This window comes from Sinohyriopsis cumingii, chromosome 9 (assembly GCF_028554795.1).
Source record: "Sinohyriopsis cumingii isolate HCF-2022 chromosome 9, ASM2855479v2, whole genome shotgun sequence".
Classification (NCBI taxonomy): Eukaryota; Metazoa; Mollusca; class Bivalvia; order Unionida; family Unionidae; genus Sinohyriopsis; species Sinohyriopsis cumingii.
In genome coordinates this window covers 19239245-19262300 of record NC_142969.1, presented here as the reverse complement: position 1 = coordinate 19262300, position 23056 = coordinate 19239245, and the positions used below count along the sequence as shown (strand labels likewise).

At 35.8% G+C, this 23056-nt stretch overlaps 1 protein-coding gene and 1 pseudogene across 3 annotated transcripts; one reads left to right on the top strand and one right to left on the bottom strand.

The window, feature by feature from the left end:
- Positions 1 to 2774: 2774 nt before the first annotated feature.
- LOC149791340 (uncharacterized) lies at positions 2775 to 4945 on the top strand (annotated as a pseudogene).
- Positions 4946 to 5083: 138 nt separating this feature from the next.
- Positions 5084 to 22855, bottom strand: LOC149791339 (single-strand selective monofunctional uracil DNA glycosylase-like). Of its 3 annotated transcripts, none has more exons than XM_089969887.1 (4): positions 22770 to 22855; positions 15706 to 17136; positions 13714 to 13833; positions 5084 to 7410 (listed from the first exon to the last, which is right to left on the bottom strand). In XM_089969887.1, exons 2-4 carry the CDS (start codon positions 16624 to 16626, stop codon positions 6997 to 6999), a joined length of 1455 nt encoding a protein of 484 aa, XP_089826013.1. In that variant the 5' UTR covers positions 16627 to 17136; positions 22770 to 22855; the 3' UTR covers positions 5084 to 6996. The 3 variants fall into 3 exon arrangements, with proteins under 3 accessions (XP_089826013.1, XP_089826012.1, XP_089826011.1); XM_089969886.1 differs by lacking the exon at positions 22770 to 22855 and adding an exon at positions 22479 to 22651; XM_089969885.1 differs by lacking the exon at positions 22770 to 22855 and adding an exon at positions 22486 to 22651.
- Positions 22856 to 23056: the final 201 nt, after the last annotated feature.

Here is a 23056-nt window from a genome sequence, read left to right as displayed (position 1 = left end):
GATAAGCCCATACTTGGTAAGTCTTGTTGTTGTTGTTGTTCTAGGGTTTAACGTCATTTTTCAGCACACGATAGGCTGGTTATACATGGCGGCCAGTATAACTGGTGGAGGAAGAACCCTGGAAAACCCAAAGAAGAACCACCGACCCATGAGAAGCTACTGGCAGGCTTTCCCATGTACCTACATAGCAAGCCGAGCCTTGGACTCGAACACACGCAGACAGAGGTGAGATGGCAGTGATCCGGAACGGTGAGCGCTTTAGACCACTCGGCCATTCGGGGCCCCTCTTGGTTAATTCTATATTTGATGTTATGTCCATACTTAATAATAAGCCCATACTTGGTAAGTCCATATTTGATGATACATCCATACTTAATGATAAGCCCATACTTGGTAAGTCCATATTTGATGTTATGTCCATACTTAATAATAAGCCCATACTTTGGAAGTCCATATTTGATGATATATCCATACTTAATTATAAGCACAAACTTGGTAAGTCCATATTGGATGATATGTCCATGTAGAAGGGACCAAAAGATTAACAAGTGTTTTAATCAAAAAATTGTATTAGATAATCTTATAATCACATATTTGTGAGAATCTTAATCAACAGACTTACATTGCACCTTAAGGGCTTAAAAACCAAGCTTCAAACACTGACCAATCAAGTAGAAAAGATATAGTATCTTATGTTAAGATATAACTATGACTTGCCAAAACAGGAAGAGCTTCTACTGATATCAAACAAGGAAATAACAATGAAATCTGTACTGGCTGACCATGGTGCACGGTGTTTTAGGCTAATAGCAGGGCAATATTAAATGTTATAATTTAAGGGTTTTTTAAAGTTTTTTTTTAAAGCTTTTGAACTTTTGTTGAGGTTCAAGACACAAAGAAGTTACAAGATTATCTCTATGGTGACCATAACATTTATTGAAAATCTGATAAAGTATGCATTATCTTTGAAGCAAACAGACTTTGAAATGTGCATTTATTGAAGTGAACACAATGCTAACATTACTGATGATCTCACAATGATATGCAGTTATGGGTCTATCATATACTAGAATAAAATGACAAAATGTATTTAATATGCACAATTTTGATACTCTCTCGAATGCTAGGCAAGTCAAACAAAAAACTTTATGCAAAAAAAGCTTTTATGGGGGATGGGGTCAGGTTAGAGCCATTCATGATTGTTTTCAAATTTTAGGGGTTTTTTTAAAATGTAGGTTTCCATCAGTTTTTTACGGTTTTTATAGGTTTCTAAGACAAAAATGAAATTTTAAGTTGTTCAAGTGTTTGAGGTCCACATTTAACCCTGTAATTAGTGTTTTTCCAAAGCCAAGAAGAATTATTAGATGTTTAATCACATGTCAAGGATGACCTGCCAATCAAAGCAATGGGCATTATCCTAAAGGTTGAAAATTATCCCCAAAAGAAGCAATTTTCATCCCTCATAAAAAAAGCTGAGACTCCTTGGCTGATCATATTGTTTTCATCCGTTTGTCCAAGGCAATTAGTTTTAGAAAATTCACTTGTTGCAAATACATTTTCACATGTCCCAAATTTTCAGTCACTTGCTATGATTCAATCATATGCATGCACTTTAATCCATAGAAATAACAAAATAAATACATGTACAACATTTATTTCCTCAAAGGACTTAATTTTTCATAAACATAGGTTGATATTACATGTATTGTTAATTTAGTCATAGCTATAGAAACTGGACTATAGAGAATGCTCTTGTACGTTTGCCACCTGGACAAGCACTAAGCCAGCAGTTCATAGCTGTCTGACCCAACATATCTTCTTGTTCATTTAACCATATGGGTTCAAGGACTGGGGTCCTCAGTGGTGTAAATAAATCACAAAGTCATACTCGATAATTGCTGTTTATATATGCATACTAATTTTTCTAGACTACAAGTTTAGCTACATGGTTTTCTAATATATATCTCTCCACTCCACCAAGTTTTTCTTGTTCCACCTCTCCCATGTCTCTCCCCCTCTTTCTTTCTTAATCTATATATACATACTACTGGTTAGAGACCAATTCTCGCCGCATATCAATTGTTGCCATAGTAATAATAACTCTTGACTGGACACAAAGTTTCGGTTCCTGTGTAGAAAATAAGAAGATGGATTTAAGCTGACAAGTCTAAGTGAAGATAAGCATTTGGTAAGTACATTAAGTAAAGAAAATAACCAAAATCCCCACTTTAGCCCCTTACACCTACATTTACTGATGTGGGGAGTCACATGGTACAATTAGCATACATAGGTCAACAAGAACTATGTCATAAAACAATGCCTTGATGTAGGCTCCGGCTTTTATAGCAGACGCTGTAAAGGAGAATTAAAACATTTCCACAATAAAGCATCCTCAATTAAGCGTTTTTCTTTTTCCACACATATGCAAAAACACAACACATAGCATGGCCACAGCATTCATATCTAATTTATTATAAGATCTTGTTAACACAATTCCACTAGCATTCATGGTGTCTTTGACTCCATATTTTACTTGCAAAGAAAGGTCATGGGGCAATAGCCAGGGATCATTGATTATTATATTTCTCCCAATATGAGGGAAACAACTCTTTTAGAAAATATTACACTGAAAAACAATTGTTACCCTTCTATAGAACTATGTGCACCATTACTATCAACACGAAAGCAACTATCAAATATTCCAGACCATATCAATTAATTTCTAAACTAGTAAAATTAAATTCTTACCATTTTGAGACAATTAAAAAATAACCAACCTCCTAATTGGAATTTAATATGTTTTATTTACCTTTCTTTTGGTTATCAAAAATCTATATGAAACAGCTATGAAAAAAACAACTAGTCAGCTGACAAATATTCTTTAGTCCACAGATTAAAGGATCTAAAAGGTGTTTTCCACTGCACATTATTTTAATGGATTTTACTCTAAGATTGATTACTTTTTTGTGCATCATTATACTTCACTGTCACAATTTTAATAATTCATGAGAAAGAGAAATGATTTTTTCCTTAAATAAATCAACACTAGCAATTTGAAAACTGTTAAGAAAAATAGCATCTTTCTGGTGAATGTTACCTACAGCAGTAAAGACAAGATATAAATTACTTAATTTTATTTTTAGCAATGCCCAATAGGTATAGAACTGAAGAACTTCAATCGGCTGTATCATCTGTAAAGCAGAAAAGGCTCACAATTTCACAAGCATCCAGGGAATTCCAAGTCCCTGGAAAAACTGTAGAAGACCATGTCAAGGGGAAGGTACAAGAAAAGGCCCCTGGAAGATGTCTAATGTTAACAACAAACGAAGATCTGTCTATGGTCAATTATATGAAGTATTTGGCACAACAAGGTTTTCTGCTGACCAGAAAAATTACCAGGCAATATGTAATTACCATCAGAAGAAAAACGGGTGCCATTCTCTTTTTAACATGAACAAAGGTCCCAGCGACAAATGGTTCCAAATTTTTTTTAAGAGACATCCTGAACTATCAAAAAAACATGCTGAGCCATAGGAGCGAGGCAGGAACAGGATGTCAAACATGCATGTGATGACTCAATACTTCACTTTTCTTGAAGACACACTACACAGATTAGGATTAGACAACAAACCAGATCAGATTTTCAACTGCGATGAAACAGGATTTAGTGGAAAAGAAAAAAGTATGTGTAGTCAGAAAGTTATTGGTAACAAAGGCCAACACAGTTACCAATAATGTCACAACATCCGGTCACACCAGTACACATTTATGTGTATCTGCAAGTGGAAAAATTCTTCCATATTTTTGATTTTTGAAAGATGTTTAACCCATTTGGCTTATAAGGAAGGTGTTCCAGGTTCATGGTTATTTGGATACTCTGCTAATGGGTATATGGATGGAACAATCTTCACTCATTGGATTAAGGAATTTTTTTACGTCATTGTGGATCAGCAAGACCAGTGCTACTTATCATGGACAACTATGACAGCCACATAAGCCTAGATGTCATCAAGCTTGCACGAGATAATCAAACTGAATTATTGGGGTTGCCACCACACACAACCTACATTCTACAACCATTGGATGTGCAAATCATTGGTCCACTAAAGCAAACTTCACATCAATTGCAGTTAACCTTGGCTACATCAACAAGAATCAAATATTAAATAAAGCCAAGTTTCCAACAGTGCTGTCCTATGCCCTTGATCAGTTTACCATTTGTCAGGTCAAAGAAGCCTTTAGAAAAACTGGTATACACCCATGGAATCCTGATGCTATTAACAAGACAGCTTGTCAATAGCCATTTGAAAATGGTGATTTGTCAGCCCGTTCCATCAGCTGAACCATCCACATCAGCAAAACCATCACTTGATCAAGAATTACAGGCATCAAAATTAGTCTGTCCAAACTGGGTAGTTACATTGGAGTAAATCCTTTGGTGGCATAAGGCCTTATACCTCATCACTTACCTAACATCTTCCCAGCAGTGCCAGTTAAACCTCAAGTTAGAAGAGCAAAACTGGTACTACATTCAAGAGTGCAAACCAGTGATGATTTTTACAAGAAGTTAGAGGAAAAGGCAACAGAGGATAAGAAAAAGCAAGAACTGAAAGAAGGATGTAAGAAGGACAGATTAGAGAAGAAAGCACAGCTGAAAGAGAATAAAGAGATGATTAAATCAAAAAAAATTTTGGAAGGAAAGAAAACGAAATCTAGCTGTGAATTTGATATATGTGGTGTGTATAAGTCTTCTGATTCACCAGTGGAAGAGTCTGATGATGAGAATGTTGAAGACAAAGCTATGGATATATTCTGGTTTCAGTGTGGCAAGTGTCCACAGTGGTATCATCAGTTCTGTGATGGAATACATGCCCATGAAGAGGGTAACCTTGGCAAAGATGACACAGAATTCATCTGCAGTCTCTGCCTGAACAATGAAGAATAGTTATATTAGTGTTAGTAAATAAATCATTAATACAAATTTGTATGCTACAATAATGACAATTTATAATAATTTCTTAAATGTTGTGCTTTTTTTTCTTTTTTTCTTCTCCTAAATAATATAAAACAAAATTCATCTGCATCCTGTGCATGAACAATTAAAAATAGTTTTATTAGTGACATCAACAGAATAAGTAATAAATTATTTATGATACAATAATGATAATTATAATAATTGTTTTACTGGTGTTTTGTTATTATACATTTTTTCCAAAATATTATGAAAATAATAAAATAATTTTATTTGACTCATGTTTTAATTGTGTATTTACTTTATGGTTTCCTTGTCAATATATTTTATTATTACACACCAGCTAATTGCACAAAACTGGTGTCAAAAATGATGCAACTACTTACCTCATTCACCATGAAATGATATCAAATGAATTCTAGGCAGAAAAAAACACTCATGTTACATATTTAATTATACGTGAAATTAAATACCTTTTATCTTTAATCGTCATTATTTTCGAGATATTTAGTAAAAGTGCTGAGAAGAAGACATTATTGTAACCTTTACATGTCACACAATGTTAAAAAAAAATCCTGTTTTTTTCAACTGGTGAATAAGTAAAATTACATGCATTCCTATCATAATTCATAACTGGTAAAGAATATTAATTTGAATTACAAAGCAACACAAATTAAAAAACTAAATTAATCAGAAATAACTATATTTTCTTTTAATGAAAGAGAAAATATAATCTAATAACGACATGTGAGTAGATCATTAATTTTCAGCATGTGGTGACAATTGGTACCAACTCTCCTCTAAAGTACAACACCAACACCGTTTTAATTAATGGTCCCCACGTAACCGTTCATGTTACTGATTTCACATTTAACAGAAGGAAAAATATTGTTAAAGACCCTGCTTTTATGTATTCTACTGCCAAGGAGCAAGTTCAAGTTGGTAGTAGATGATTAAAAAAAAATCAGGGAAAAGTGGCGAGAATTGGTCTCCAACCTGGATATCACACACAAACACCCACTTCCCTTGCATACTGAATATGATTGGCTACCTTACTATTGAAGGACAGACCATACAAACCACATAGTAACTACATGATGCTAAACCAAAGTTTAAAAGAATATGACCAGTTATACCCAGACTTGTCATTCATTTCATGACTCCGATAACTTTATATTTTCAACTTGCCTTGATGTTGATGTTTTCCAAATTCCTCCTCTCCACATGCTAAATTTAAACCTGATACTGGAAACTATAGATTCCGTTATTTCCATTCATCTTGCCTATTTCACCTTACACATTCAGGTGAAACTTCCTTCTCTGAATCTTCCATATCACATTCAATGTGAAAATCATTCTGTAAACTCATTTTATCCAAAAAGTAAGGATCACCTCAATTGACAGATACTTTTAAAGTGATCATAACGTACATTTTGTCATTTAATGTAAACAAAGACAGCAATATAATTACATGTAGTGTAATTGTTTTGTTTCAAATTGAATATCAGGAATGAGAGTTGATCCACTGTGTAATCATTAACAAATTTATAGAATCATAAATGGCTGCTCACTTTTGACCTGGTAATATAGATTACTTTTGACCTGGTAATATAGATTACTTTTGACCTGGTAATATAGAATACTTTTGGCAATGTAGATCTAAGCATTCAGTAATGGAGTGAATGAATGACCAGATCAAGGTAAATAAAGCATCAAAACTAGCATTTCTCTGACCTGTTTTTAAATATTAAAAAAAAAACAAGTACCATAGAAAATATTAAAATATTACTTGACAATGTCCAACGTAAAAAATGAATAGCTTGGAATTCTGGGCTACTGAATTTGATCAGCCCTGGACAGATCTTTTAAAAATTTGTCCCATTTTATAGTGGCATTTCTGCTTTTTTGGCAAGTGTACATGTATGATGTCAATAATTTTCTCCATTTGCAGAGATTACTACTGGTAATATAAAGGTCAAACTAAAATGTCACCATGACAACGGCATGTTGCCAGGCAACAAATGTTAAGTGTCCAGCAGATACTGCATAATTTTCATTTCATTCAATTGCTTTTCGACAATTGCCTCCCAATCTTTATTTGCTGCTGGATTGGCTGGACTGGGATGCATGATCATCTCAATACGAACGCCATCAACTCCTGCTGAAGACAGCACTTTTTGAGCTTTCTGTTCTGTAAATCTCCCAACACACACCAAAATCTTTACACGCAGCAGTTGGATAGTTTCAACAAGGACAGAACCACAGTAGTCATTCAGCAAATTTCTCTCAGTGACAGGCAATTCAGGTGGTGTGATATTTTTTCCAGACTCTGACATAAAAGTCAGTGGACAGATGTTGTGTACAAAACAGTGTTTGAAGAAATTTTCTGGAATTCCACATTTCTTCTTGAAGTATTCCCAGAATCTGGACCCACTGACCTGAAAAATATATCATTCACTCTTAAGTTCAAAGATTATACCAAAAATACATCACACTGCAACAGGCTTCTAATTTTCCAAGACAGTTAGGCGAACAGTAATTAAATTACGCAATACATACCCTGTGATACTACAGTAAGTGGTTACTGATAATTGTTGTATGTGTGTAAGTTCTACTGGGTGTGTAATAAAGATAATACATACTTCTGTGAGTGTGACAGGGGTAAGGTGAAGTTGTTTGCATTTGCAACATGCACAATGGAGGACATTTTGGCATATCTCTGAGTTACTTTCATGTACTGTTGCTGAAATTTGGATATTACACTTGTGGAGACTTTACATGATCTAAGCATATAGTCAACCAAATTATTGCTCTCATGTGCTCAAAAACTCCATCTCAATTATAAAGTAGACTATCTTCGTCAGTTATTATAAAAAGGAAAGGAAATTTAGCCACACTAGACAATACCAGTTTCTGAAAGTGCAATGTATGAATTTTTTTGGTTACAATATAGCTTTGAAATCCAGTAACCCAAATTACACCCATCAATCATCCACCAAAATAAAAGGAGTTAAAAGTCCTTTAAGCAATGCCTAAGATATACAAAATATATATAAACTATATTCTGAAGGAAAGCTGTTTTTCAGTTCTTGCAAACTGGCATGGGTTGGAAATACAACCAGTGTGTTTGTCAATGGCACTGACAAATTCAGTATTTAATCAAGCATGTCTCATGACGGTTTTGGACCTCATAAAGCATGCACAGCACAGTATATGCATGACACTAACCATCATCTGCAGAAAATCCATGAATTTGGAGTTGCCAACATTTCACTAGGAAAAGCCATTTTGAAACAAATTGGGAATTTTTTTTATCAATAAATGAAACACAGCTAAAACCTTAGCCCATTATGGGAATTTTTTTAATATGGAAATGATGTGTGCACTTCAGAAGAAAGGTCTAATTATAAGAACAGATTTAGGGCAAGAGACCTTGTCAGAGATCTCAGAAACGCTTAATTACACATATTTGGATGCCATTTTTCATCTGGGATGCAGAAAATCACTGAGGCAGGAGTCCTACGTATGCATGTAATAGGTGTGCAAAAAATTCAAAGACTTGCTAGTCCCGCTTCAGCCACCTGGTTTGTGGGAAAATGTGTTGATCAATTAGCTGTGCTGATATTTGCAATGACAGAATTCAGTGACTGAAAGACCCCTTGATACATACATGTTGCCATTTTATAAGAGTACATAAAAAGAACATGATGCAATAGCTGAGCGGCAAGTTCAAAGGCTTTGACTGGCGGCCGGGTGGGAAAATGTACTGATATATACTGTGATTCAATTCAGAGGCAGAAAGACCCAGAAATGTACATGTGGTCATTTATAAAAGTAATAATCAACTTAAGTTTTTGTTATTGTGTTCATTTCTGAATGTAGTGGAATAAGCAGTGCATGTGACCTCATAATCAAGACATGTTGAGACTTAGACAAAATCCCGTTCGTAAGTGGGTGACAAGTTGCCTAAAAATGTAAACTTCGCCTTCTTCTGTTGGGAAAGTGAAAATTACTTTGCCCTGTGATTATTAAGATACACTGACTGACCATAATATATTTTTTTTAAATGCCCCTCGTCTTAGCCCAGTTAGTTTGAGTGTTGTAGTGAAATGTATTCATCTAGGCATCAGTAGCTAGGCCTAGTTTTTCTATCAATTACATTGACATACAAACTCTTGCCCATTCACAAGCATTATGTTTTGATAGCTGATTGACCATTAACCCTTTTCCGAGTAAGGTAGCAATATCAATTTCCTGCGTGCTATCCTTTGATGATAAAACATACAAACTTGTGTTTTAAGATCATAATCGGTGATCTGAATATATATTAACTGCCTCTTATACACTATTTTGTCATAAAATTAGTTTGAAACTGTATGTGAACCAGTAGGCCTAACGGGAAATGATGGCAGACTTCGCTAAGTCTGGGATGTACCAGTTTATTAGATTGTCTGTTTTCTTAATCATCGGACAAATATATTCAGAAAAAATATACAAATCATTGAAACCAAAGCCTAGACATTATTTTATTAAAGATTTAACTTTAAAATGTCAGTTATATAGGTCAGACACGTATGGGACAATGCTATGTTGTGTAATTCACGAGATGCACTTTAAGGTCTAAGCTGTTTTCTGACTTGACACGTATTTGCAAAAATACGAGATAAAAACAGCAAATCAGATACTATTTATTTGCCTACAATTACTACAAGTACGTATACAAATACATAAACCATAAATCTGTAACCCTGTCAATGGACTGTTGTAATGAAGCTGTATTATAGTGAGCGATTACATTACGAAAACCTCTCCATCTAAAAATAGATGCACTCACATTTGTGTTGATTCTTTAGGAAAGAAGGGACTGCAACTTTTGATGGTGGGACTCTTATTTTTACCAAAATGGGAGTCCTGGACTCCTAGTATTAAAATCCTAGCAAGACCTCTGCTTGTTCTGTCAAATGATTAAGTCTTGAGAGAAAAGTTAGGGTAGGGCTCAATTCCAGCAAATTCCTTTCCATTCTTGCTGATGTATTTTATTCTTTCACTGACCAATACAATGACTGTACAGTGGCAATGACACTATCGTATCTTGTCAAGAAATACATTATGTATGTTACATGGACAGTAACAAAACTAAAACGTTAAACCCTGACATATTCTGTACATTCTTTTGCTTCAAATACTGATTAAAATACATCTCATTTAACCTAGGCAAGAGACAGAAATTTTGGGACAAGTGACATTGCAGTTGGGGTGGGATGAGTGATTTTCTCAAACCAATTGTCTTGGACCAGTACTTGAAATATACATTTTATCAGCCCTGTACATACTTATTATTACTTCTTCTAATGCTTTTCCTGGCACTAGCCACCAGTCCAAGGAGAGTATTCCCACTGCCAATTATTAATCAGATGTCTAAAATCAAAACAACACAGCATGATCACAGTCTAATCTCTTGGTTATCTTCTATCATACAAAATATTGTCCTTCATGATTTGGCCTAAGGCAAAAGACAACATCAAAGCAGGGTGGAGTAAGGAAATTGGCGTCAGCAGCAGCAAGTAAGAATTATATAATTAAAATTAGCTATATCCCCCATTTTAATAATACTAATACATTAACAGCTACTATTTGCATTGCTGAATTTGCCAGCTCTGATGGAAGCTGATGGCTCAAGATCACTTATCAAAGTGAACTTACAACTGCTGTCAGTTTGATGCTGTACAACTGATTAGAAGAAGACTAGACAACTTGTTCGGCTGACATAACTGAACAGAACAAACACTGAGACCAACAGAATGTGACTTTCTTGACATTGTTCAAATAAACATGATTAAGAAAGTCCAAAGGTGTGGAAAAAGAGCACTAACCTCAGGGGCTTTGATGCTCATGAAAGAAAGGTCACTCTAGGTGGTAAGAGATTTAAGTTACTGTAGCAGGCCAATACACCTCTAGCTGGTAGCTGCCAAAATATAAAAACAAGTCTACCACTGGGGTTTTCTACTGATGAAAAAAATGTTTTTGCTACCAACTGGTAAAGAGACAATTCTGTTTGGTCTACTTGTCCTGCTCTAGACAAACTGTCTGCATAAATTGTCCTGGTCTGAACATGCCATACAGTTTCTATTGCATGCAATGTAGTGGACTCTCAGAGGAATCTCCCCCAAGACTACCAACAAAGGATAAGAGGGGCATAAGTACCCCCTTGATGTCTGATGAACACTATAACTGATGCACTGTCCACTTTGACAGACTTCCTTCCCAGCAACTCTGATAATGATATCATATGAAAGACAGGCAGGGCAAAAGTTTTAAATTGGATCTGAATGTTCTGCCCCTGTATAAAAAATTTAGGAGAAAAAACATAAACCTTTCAGGACATGGGCATTTCTTCTTTGGTTTAGCAGAACCAGGTTCAGAAACTGATGCTGATTGAACCCTTGAATCTTTCAAGAACACTATAGAGATTATTCATCTGGACACAGTCTATGATGTCCTCCAGTAAAACTGCTGGTATCTCCACAGCAATATCCCTGTGGTGGTAGGTAGGTAAGCTCTCCTAAGATTGTGATGGACACTGGCAACACCTTTTGTTGTCTTGGCAAAAGCCTTTAAAAATCTCTATAAAGTGGCCACCACAAAAAATTGATAGGAACAGCAAACAAAGGGGGCAGGGGTATAACCTCAAGGAATTTAACATATAGATGGGTCCAAGTCCCTGCCAATAACCCCACCTGAGTCCAAATATTGGGGAGGGGGATTAAGGGGGGCACATGGACAAATGGACACTATAACCCAAGATAAAAGCAAAAATGATTGGACAGACCACCCTCTCTGCTGTCTTTCTTCTCATGGCTTCTTGCCAATGTCTGTGTTAATTCCCTAACCACTGCAGAGCAAGACAGCAACTGAAGGTCAGTTTTAGAGGGTGCGAGGGTGTGGCCCTCCATGATGAAGAGTATTCTAATACAAGATCCTGTGGGACTCAGACATAGACATGTAGGAAGGAGATGGATGCATTGTCAAAAGTCCAAACATCTTTCGTTTCTATCAACTTGCATGTAGAGTGTAAGAAAGATGAAGACCCCCAAGGAAAGTGAGAGCCTAATGCAACCCACTGCCCAGTACTCACTACCCTGGACCTGATGGCCAATGACTGACACCAGGTGACCAGTTCTAAATGAATTACCTGCTGACCAGTGCCAAGTGACCAGACAGGATGCCAAGGTCAATCAGGTGATTTAGATCTCATTGAGAAATTCCTAACCAGAGATCTTGAATATGATGAATATCTCCAAATGGTCTGTAGCCAGACCTACTGATACAGGAAGAAATCCATGTTTTCCTTGTGCCAGCAGGGCAAGACTTGCCACTGGGTGTTGGCAATTTCCTTGTGCCAGCAGGGCAAGACTTGCCACTAGGTGTTGGCAATTTCCTTCCAGCAGAATGTGTCAAGGATTCTGCTCTCATGGGAGCTGGCAACTTCCTTCTGCCAGGAAGTGCCAATGATCCAATATTAGTTCACTAGGTGATTTCTGTATTATGTGAGATGACAACTTCCTTTAGAAAGCGCATTAAACCCCTAATGGGAACAGAATGGGTCTTCCATTCATAAAGTGGTGAATATGCTGTTAACTGACTACCTTACTTTGTAATCTTTGGAGCTGAAGGCTAAATGTGAGATGTTTTATGAGGGTCTTATAAGTAATAAAAGGAAAAATGGTGGTAAAGGCTTTCTTAAAGATCAGATGACTTTTGAAAAATGTGAGACAGAAATAAGAGATTGACCAAAAACTGATTTTTTCTGAAACAATGTAGTTGGCAAATTTATATTTTGCATTATTCAATTGTTTAATTTATTGTTTTATTGTTTAATTGTTATTGTGTTGTTCAAGATGTTTAGGGGAATATTTAATGGCAGTTATTTCAATTTATGTCAAAATGCAGAAACATAAGCTTTGTCCTATTGTTTAAAAAAATAAACCCACATAAATGTGAAACTCTGGATTATATCTGATGCCCAGTTCTGAAACTAACTCCATAAGATGAACTCAGACTGAAGGAGTAATGGAAAGCAGTAAGCAACCAAACAAACCCAGCAACAAGAAAACTTAAGTTTGAGGTTTCTTGCAGGCTGAGCATGGTTGTTTTGTCCCTGTCATATTCCAATCATAAAGAGAAAACATTCTTTGTGAAATAAAGTGATTCAAGGGGAAATCTAGACCAGAAAACTATTAACGGCCTGTTTGATGTGAAAATTAATAATCACAATGAATGACATCAAAGGTCAGTGATCTCGTGAAGGAAACTAAAAGGCTTATGGCTTTAATGAAACAAAAAAACTTGTCAGTGAACTGCAAGATATACAGCTCTTCGATTTTCATTCAATTGTCATACACTGACTCAAACAATATGGCTCAAAGAAGTACATTTTTTCTGTTTCAGGCTCAGTAATGAACTGCCAGTGATAATCATCATTCAGGCTGCAAGAAATAGAAAATTAGTAACAATTCTGATGAGAACATATCTCCTGAAGTTGTAAGAAATCTTTAGCATCAGTTTTCTCCATGAATAAGGAAGCTACAATCTCAAAACAAAAACAAATGGTTCCTGAGATTTTCATTTTGAATCTTTATATTTTGGTGTCAAGGGTCAAATGACTCCAATTCTGAAATTTTTTTAAAACCCTGTCCTTACGTTAAAGTATGCAGATTACAAGCAGTGAAGCAGCAATTTACCTCACGACGTGAACAATGCAAACCCAGTATTGGTCTTTTAGGGTGTTCTTTGTAGGGTTTGTAGATGTCACCTTCAATCTTTAACCAGTCCCTCACTATTGTTGCATCTCCAAATGGAACCTGGGAATTGAAAATAATGATATCACTGGATATTGGCCAATTTATTTATTACCATATTAGAGCTAACATGTGCAATATCCACTTAGAAAATATTATCTAGATAATTTATCAAGGGTAAAGTTCATCATAAGTGTATGCCAATGATGCCACAAACAAAGTTATAGTCAAGTGTCTTTACAAACGTGCAGAGTTACCTCCCTTTGTCTATGTTGAAAGCTCTACACCATGAGAGTGCATTCTCTCTTCTAATTTGGTTGTACAAAAACAAAAACATGTAAAGTTCAGACAATTCTGTGGCTGATTTAAACCCTATAGTTGAGTAGTAATGAGACGCTATTACTGGACAGTGGTCAGTTTTAAGAAAACTACTTCAGCATCATGCAAGTATTAGAAGCCAAAGGATGCATGCATCAGGTATATTTCAAACTGAGTATTCACCACACAGTATGAGTTTGCACTTATCAAGTGCATGTACTCTGTGCTATTTATCATACTCGGGTCATTTCATTTCTGACTTTTGTAAAAAAGCATATTCAAAATTATATAATTTTCCTTCCTCAAAATACATACAACCTCTGTTGAAAAGACAACACTTCTTGCAGTAATTTTAAGTTTTAGTTGGCCTGTCATTCCTTCCTGATCCCTAAGCCCCCACCTAGTAAGACGCAAGCTAAAAAATACAATAATAACTGTCATTTAGAAAATATACACAAGAAATTAAACTCAGTGAACTCCGATTAGTTAATCATACGTACTTGCCAGTTGTCCAGTCAAGCTGCAAAATGTGCCGACTCAGATCTGCCATTACATACTGCACCAGCAGATCAGGGTCTATGCAGTTTGTTAGGAGTAATCAATAGTACAACATACACCCTGATCTATCAGTACATTTTGGAAGATCAGGATCTGTGCTGTTTGCTGTTGAACTTATTAACATGTGTATGTGGTAAGTTTCAACCCAATCATAACAGCAAATAATATATTTTTTAGTGTCAATAAAATTTTGAAAGGCCTGTATATTGTCTGCTCTAAGAGATGCGGAAGTAGTTGTTGAACAAGGTTTGCTTTGTCTTGGTTCTGTGAATTACTTTTGTTGCTAACAAAGAAGAAAATACTGAAATAATTATATATGTAATATATTTGCTCGGAACAATCATAAATACTTTACTGGATCAAGACGAAGTAACCATCATGTGACAACTGATGCACATGCTCTAAATAAAACATACTCCCTAAATTAAAATATACACATCATAGAACTATTGGGTGGTATGGATAGTTACCAACATTTGACAGCTGGTTCAGACCTCCTAAATTAATCATATCAGTAAATTAAACTGTTATATTTATATATCACAGAACTGCCAGGCAGTATGGGTGGTGCATCATAAATTTTGTTGCATTGTACTCTTGACAAGAATTTTATTTTGATAAGTTATGTTTTCTCAATAAATAATAAAATAACTTTTCTGCTCATTATAATTACCTACCCCCATTTTGTACCATTCCAAATGAATCTGTGCCATTTCCAGTGAATTACAAACCCCATTTTGTTAAGTTCCAATTGAAATACCAGTACCTATTCCATTACATGCCATAGTTCACCTACCCCATTTTATGCCATTCCAAATAAATTATCAACCCTATTATGTGCCATTTAAAATTAATTACCTATTCCATTTTGTGTATTTACAAAACGAATTACCTACCCCATTCTATGCCATTCCAAATGAATTACCTACCTCATTCTGCCATTCCAAATGAATTACCAATCCCATTTTGTACCACTGCAAATAAATTACCTACCCCATTCTGTGTCATTCCAAATGAATTACCAATCCCATTTTGTACCACTGCAAACAAATTACCTACCCCATTCTGTGCCATTCCAAATGGACCTGGATTCATTCCCAAGAACAAGACCACTTTCTCTGAGTTACAAAATCTGGACACATAGTTTAGGTGTGTATTGAATGCATACTCAAGTGGGTTGTAAACGCAATACACTTTTGAGCCAAACTGTAATGACTTCAGCTTTTCACACAGTCTCTGTTCTACTGATAAAAACTCAAATGCTAATGGAGATGTTCGTATTTCATTACATACAGGAGATAACTCCTCATTATTTCTAACTGATACAAAGTTGTGGAAGTTAAAAATTGTCCTCTGTTGTTCCAAATTTATTTCTTGCTTCACTTGTAACAAATTATCGTGGCTTGGAGTAAAACTGTCTGCACCTGAAGATGAAATGAAATCATACTTTTCTTCTTTCACTGGTGAAGATGGCCCAGAATGGGAGTTGTCTACCTTTTGCCTCTTAAATTTTAAAGACTCTGCAAATTGTAAACTTGATTCAGCAATATTTGGTAACTTTAAACCTCTCTTTTGATCTGGATTCTTTGTGATTTTCATAAAATCTGTCAATTTTCTAGTGACCAACTTGTCTCCCCTGGAGCAATATTGATAATCCACTGCATTACTGACAGCTTTTGGCATCCGAATTCCATCAAAATTTGACGACACAATCTCAGGTTGACAATGTACTCTTGGTAATTCAGGGTCACAGTGAAGAATACCTCTGTCTGCACACCACCATTTATTACCTCTAACTGTACCATCGAGATTCCAGTCCTGCTGGTCTTGGCATGATTGCATGGAGTGTAGCATGGATATTTCTGGTTCCTCTAGTTTAATATCAACACCATCTTGGGATGTTCCTGCATTCTTTTGCTTATCACTTGTACCATACCGTTGGCATGGTAACGAAGGTGACATTGACCAGCTTAGATCCATGACCCAATGACTTGATAAAGATACCGTCAGTAAAGCAATATTTTATTTCAGTACTTTGATGAACACTGCACCTAATGTGTAAAATTGTAAATTAGATTCAAAACAATTTTAAATGCAGAGATATTTTGTATGGAATCTTTTTTCAATTTTAAATATCAAATTCCCTCTGGAAGTAGATGCACAACCTATATCAATTATTTTTGACTGGACATATTCATCATAATGGTCCTGAAGAAACTGGTTAACATAAGATTGCATACGACCAAGCAGTTGGTTTATGGCATGAAATCTAAGGTCATAGAGTCTGTTCAGGTAGAAGCTGGTTCATGCACCAATCAAGTTTACTAAGTAAAGATCCTTTCTGTATGTTCAGAGCAGTGACTAATACATGAAGCTCTTGATTGCAAAATAATGGTATACTGCATTAAATTCCGACTAGTTGGATGTAAATTCTCTTCAAATGTTCTTTTATATCCAAGCATTCACTGGTTGGTAAGAGATATAAATCACCTGTAAAAAAAAAAAATTTAAAAATTCATTAGGAACAAATATATGACTAATCAAGTCATAAAAAAATATACCAAGATATTTTAAGATGTGCAGTGAGTAGATGAAGAGTACAGCAGCACTGTACAAGCCACTAACTCAACAAAGTCTGGTGTACCTCGCATGTACCGAGTCTACAAACTTCTAACCAGAATAAGAAGAAAACAATTATCAACAAAAACAAACTTGAAAATAATGACTATCATACATGGCTGACAGAATCATTCCGATCTATAATGCAATAAAGGGATTTTTTTTAATAAACTTTAAAATTTGTAATAGGGTTGGATAAAATGGATCCATGAAAAGTATCTGGTTGCAAAACTGAGAATGAACTATATTTAAACAATTAATATCACCAATATTATGCCAGTTTTGCTTAAAAGTGCAAACATTAGAAAAATACCACTTGTTGATTATTGTCATGAATATTTCCAGTATTAATTTAAGCCTGTTTTGTTAGAAAAAAAATTGTTTGCCAGTATTTTCAACATTGGTTTGTCAGTAGTACATGTATTATAACAGATTCTAGTCTCTACATCCACTTCCAATATGGAATCCTCCTTGACTTCTAATTTAAAAGATATGTGTTGTCATTCATTGGGCCATAGTAAGGGGTGGGCGATATTGGCAACTACCCAGGGCACCATTTTGGTGTGTTGTGGGGTTTTATTTCTCCAAGTGGTGGGCACCAATGGCATTCACCCAGGGCATCATATCATCCAGAACAAAACTTGCCCTGTGAGTGAGTGTGTGTGTGTGTATATATATATATATATATATATATATATATATATATATATATATATATATATGTATATATCTTAAATGAAATAAACTGACAACGAACAGTGCAAAACTAGTATCTAACTAGTCTGAGTGCTTTTGACTCTTGAATGAGTCTTTTTCAAAGGCAAATACAAAACATAGACAAGACAAATAAATAAAACAGCAAAACAGTTATGTTTGCAAAACTTTACATGGCTGTTTCTACAGGAATTAAACCTTTTAACTTTATTTTGTTTCAATTAGTTTATTTCAACTTGTTGCTGATAGTGGAAAATATTTTTATTGACATAGAAATCGATGAGCCATAATGACAACTGTTATTTTATGTAAATTTATGAAAGTGCAAATTATATCCCAGATATTTCATTGTTATAGTAGTCATTACAGGCTATTAAGCAAATATAGAGAATTATTTTTAAAAAATGTGTCGGCTGCAAAAGATAATTTTTATTGTGCAAGGCTGTCTTTTTCTAGTCTTCTTGGTTTAAACCACTTGGTTTCAATGTTCAAAGGCGGCGTATCCAGTTAGATTCCTTTTCTTTCCTGGTTTGGGAACTCCAGTGTGGAGTTGTGAGCAATTGCAGTACATGTTATATCACTGAAAGTGTGGCCAAGGTAGGAGAAGTGTTCTGCAACCAGGCTTCTGTGCAGTTTGTCATCCAATCAGATATATGAAAGTTGATCCAATTGTGAAGCTTTTCAGTTTCTCCCACATACTGAAGGCTACAGATCTTACATGTGATGAGATAAATTACATTGATTTCTCTGTTTTGCACATTTTGTTTGGACCATGTATGTTTAGTTTTTCTCTAGTCACTGTGCTAGAAAATGTCCTGGTCTCTATCATATGTTGACAGGTTTTGCACCTTTTATTGCCACAGGGGAAAGATTGACTAGGGTGGTCTATGTTAGTGATTGGCATTAGCTTCGCCCTGACTAGGATGTCTTTGATGTGTTTTGGTCTCCGGTAGACTACTAAAGGTTTGTTAGGGAGGATTAACTTTTGTGCATCCAACAATTCTACAATAGGTCAGTGTTTCCCAATGATTTTGCCTACTTTGGGGTTGTCTAGATGGTAGGTCAGCAAAAATGGTATCATATCCATTTTTTCCTTCTTTCCATATTTTGGTAGGTCACCATGGTTTATTTGTTTAGCCATTTGGGTTGCCTCTATAGTCACGTCTCTGTTGTAGCCTCGGTAAATTAAATGTTTAGATAGCTCTTCAGACCTTTTTAGGAATATTTCATCATCTGAGCAAATTCTGCCCATCCTCAGTGCCTGGCTATATGGGATGTTCCTAATGCAGTGTTTTGGATGACAGCTGCTTGGGAGGAGATACTGGTGTTTGTCAGTTGGTTTGGAGTTGATATCTGTATGGAGTTTGTTTTCTACCAGTCTTGTTGTTGTGTCCAGGAAGATGTGGTTTGAGTTGGAGACTTCTGCCATGAATTTTATTGAGGGATGAATGTTGTTAGTCCTTGATATGAAATCATCCAGACTTTCTCTTTCATGTTGCCACTTCATTTCTATATTATTGATAAAGCATACCTGCTGGTATGGTGTAAGTTCAACCGATACAAAAAGATGACCCTCCAGTTTTCCCATAAAAATATTAGCATACAAAGGGGCCATTTTTGTACCCATTGTGGTTCCACTGATTTGGAGGTAGTTTTCTTTATTAAATTCAAAGTTATTGAGTTCTAGGACAAGCTCCAGGAGTTGGACTAGGAAGTGAGTGGATTGACTGTCTGCAGTTCTTGTTTCCCATGCTTCTCTGCATGCCTGTATCCCTTCGATGTGCGGAATGTTAGTAGACAAATATGTGACGTCTAAGGAAACAAGCAATGTATCTGGCAGTAATTGTTCGTATGCTTGGTTTTTATGAGGTAATCTCTTGTGTCCTGAATATATTATAGAAATTAGTGGACACTTGGTCTCATAAAATGATCCAAATATTCTGATACCCTTTCTGTGGGATGCCTGTTACCGGAGATTATAGGTCTGCCTGGGAGAAGTGTTCTGTGACCGGACCTCTGTACAGCTTGTTTGTCATCCAATCAGATCTATGAAGGTTGATCCTTTTGTGTAACTTACTGGATATGCCACCTTAGAACATTGAAACCAAGCGCTTTAAACCAAGAAGACTAGAAAAAGACAGCCTTGCACAAATAAAATTATCTTTTGCATATATATATATATATATATATATATATATATATATATATATATATATATATATGCTAAAAGCTCTAATACTGTTAGACTACTAAATAATAAAAAAATACTGTTACAATTAGTGTTTAAAACTCTGTTAAAAATGCTGTAGACTCCACCATAAAAGCTAGAAAATAAAGATTTCAATTGTAAACAATGAGTTTATTTATTGTCAATGTTTATAAACAGACATGAAAGGAACATCAATTTGACTGTGCAATATTTAATGTACCCTTCTGATGACTTAAAGTATATATGTTTTAGTATGGACATTTCAACTTATACTGTTGACAGGATCTGCAAATTTAAGATGTCCTCATGGTCCAACACTAAAAACAAAATAACAAGAAAGAAAAAAAAAATCAATTTATTTCTGATACAATATTAGACTTCTGCTACATACATGATGTGTTAGTTTTGTCCTGTGTCACTGGGATGACTGTTTGGCCCAAACTATAGGCACTGGGGATGTAATGTTTACTTGAATCAAGTCCTTTTGTGAATTCTAATTTTGGTGTTTAATGTTGTGCATAAAATGACCAGAATATTTACATGCACTGCTGTGGAAAAACAACTGTATTTACCTTCAAGAAGAGTTTGTGTGCCAAATGTGTGCCAGAACTGTACCACTTTTGCTAGCACTCTTTTCTCTCTGGCACACAATTCCATCACAGATTTGTGTACTACCACCTTGCAAAACTCTTCATTTCGGGGGGGGGGGGGGGCATTGTCAAGGAGTATCAGTATTAAATCTATGATATATAACATGTGTTTTCTCTCCCTGCTATGACTGTATAAAGTCTGACAGAAATATCTCATTTATTTTATGGTGTACTTTTTACCCCCTGCCTGGTACCCCCAAAGGGCAAGAGCCAAGGATAAATCCACCTTATTTTGCAGATCATTACTTCAAGGGGAAAAAATAGCCACAATGTTCCATGAATATTTACCAAGTGATTTACAAAATGCTGTAACAGGCAGACACATGCATAAAATAATAGGGACCCCTAGATTGCAGTATATACAACTAGGAAACCTTAAGCATCCTGGATGTTAAGATAACTGCTTAAAGAAAGCTTAGAGTGTGTGATGGGTACAGAATGCTCATAGTGTGTGATGGGTACAAAATGCTCAGAGTGTGTGATGGGTACAGAAGGCTCAGAGTGTGTGATGAGTACAGATAGTCCTACATGAAAGACATAGCACATGTTGATTTTGTTTAGGTGTCCAAAACATAAATATCAGCACCAGGTTTTACATGTAGGACTAGGGTACAGAAGGCTCAGAGTGTGTGATGGGTACACAAGGCTCAGAGTGTGTGACGCGTATAAGAATGCTCTGAGTGTGTAATGGGTACAAAAGGCTCAGAGTGTGTGATGGGTACAGAAGGCTCTGATTGTGTAATGGGTACAAAAGGCTCTGAGTGTGTAATGGGTGCAAAGGGCTGAGAGTGTGTGATAGGTACAGAATGCTCAGAGTGTGTGATGGGTACAGAAGGCTCAGAGGGTGTGATGGGTACAGAATGCTCAGAGTGTATGATTGGTACAGAATGCTCAGAGTGTGATGGGTACAGAAGGCTCAGAGTGTGTGATGGGTACAGAAGGCTCAGAGTGTGTGATGGGTACAGAAGGCTTAGAGGTGTGACGGGTATAAGAATGCTCAGAGTGTGTGATAGTGTGAGATGGGTTCAGAAGGCTCAGAGTGTGTGATGGGTACAGAAGGCTCAGAGTGTGTGATGGGTACAGAAGGCTTAGAGGTGTGACGGGTATAAGAATGCTCAGAGTATGTGATAGTGTGAGATGGGTTCAGAAGTCTCTGTTTGTGTGATGGGTACAGAAGACTCAGAGTGTGTGACGGGAAAGAGATCTAACAACTCAACTGCAACGATGAAAATATCTTATCACAAAGAGGAAAAGGGCAAATTTATCTAAGGCAGATTGGTTCTCAAACAGATGTGAATAACTGAATGAACAACAAACTCAGTTGTGTACATCCAAAAGTAAAAAACAATGTTTGAAGTGTGCTACCTTCCGTGCATAAAAATTACAAATGGTTTCATTTATAATAAAATTTGAACAAACAACCTGAGTGATCTTTATAAGCACATTGCTTAATATAATTATCAATTTCAGTCATAAGCTTCAAAACAGGTTACACTTGAATATCTTGAACGAATGTGTCGTGCGAGTAAATACTTAGCTACGATGTCGTAGCCTCAACTTGATTTCCACGAGGTACGAGTAAGGGTACTAATATTAGTACTAGTAAATACTATGCGCAACCTGATAAAAGAAATATTTACATCAAACCTGATTCTATCATCTTTTTGCCACCCTACATCGTATGATCTCTTTGCCACAATGCATCTTCAATCAGATAACCATATAACTTAAGTGATTTAATTTTTGACAATAATGTACATGTATCGGAGGTGGGTGGGTACCATCCGAACCGGTGTCCAAGCTCAATATGCCTTGTTTGTTTTATCCAGACAGAAACGTTATTGTGGTAGCAAGCTGAAACAATATTTATCACGGTATCAGTTGTTTTTCGATAGACCTCAAAATGCTAATGTTTGGTGAAATAAACATACTTTCTATCCTACTTCAGAATGCGTGTCACACACTGACCAGAAAACAATGATTGTCAATTTGCAAAGGACGAAACCAGACCCAGAACTGCATTTAAGAGAGATAACTCTGCTGAAACTAAACAGATGTAAGAGTTATCCAGTCACAACAGATGCATTTTCAAAGGTGTGTCACATTATTAAAACTCAGAAAAGATACAAAATATGACCTAGATATGAATTGACATAACCTGACATGTTGTCAAGAGATTCAAATTTATTTTAAGCTTGTCAGAAACTACAACTCTTAC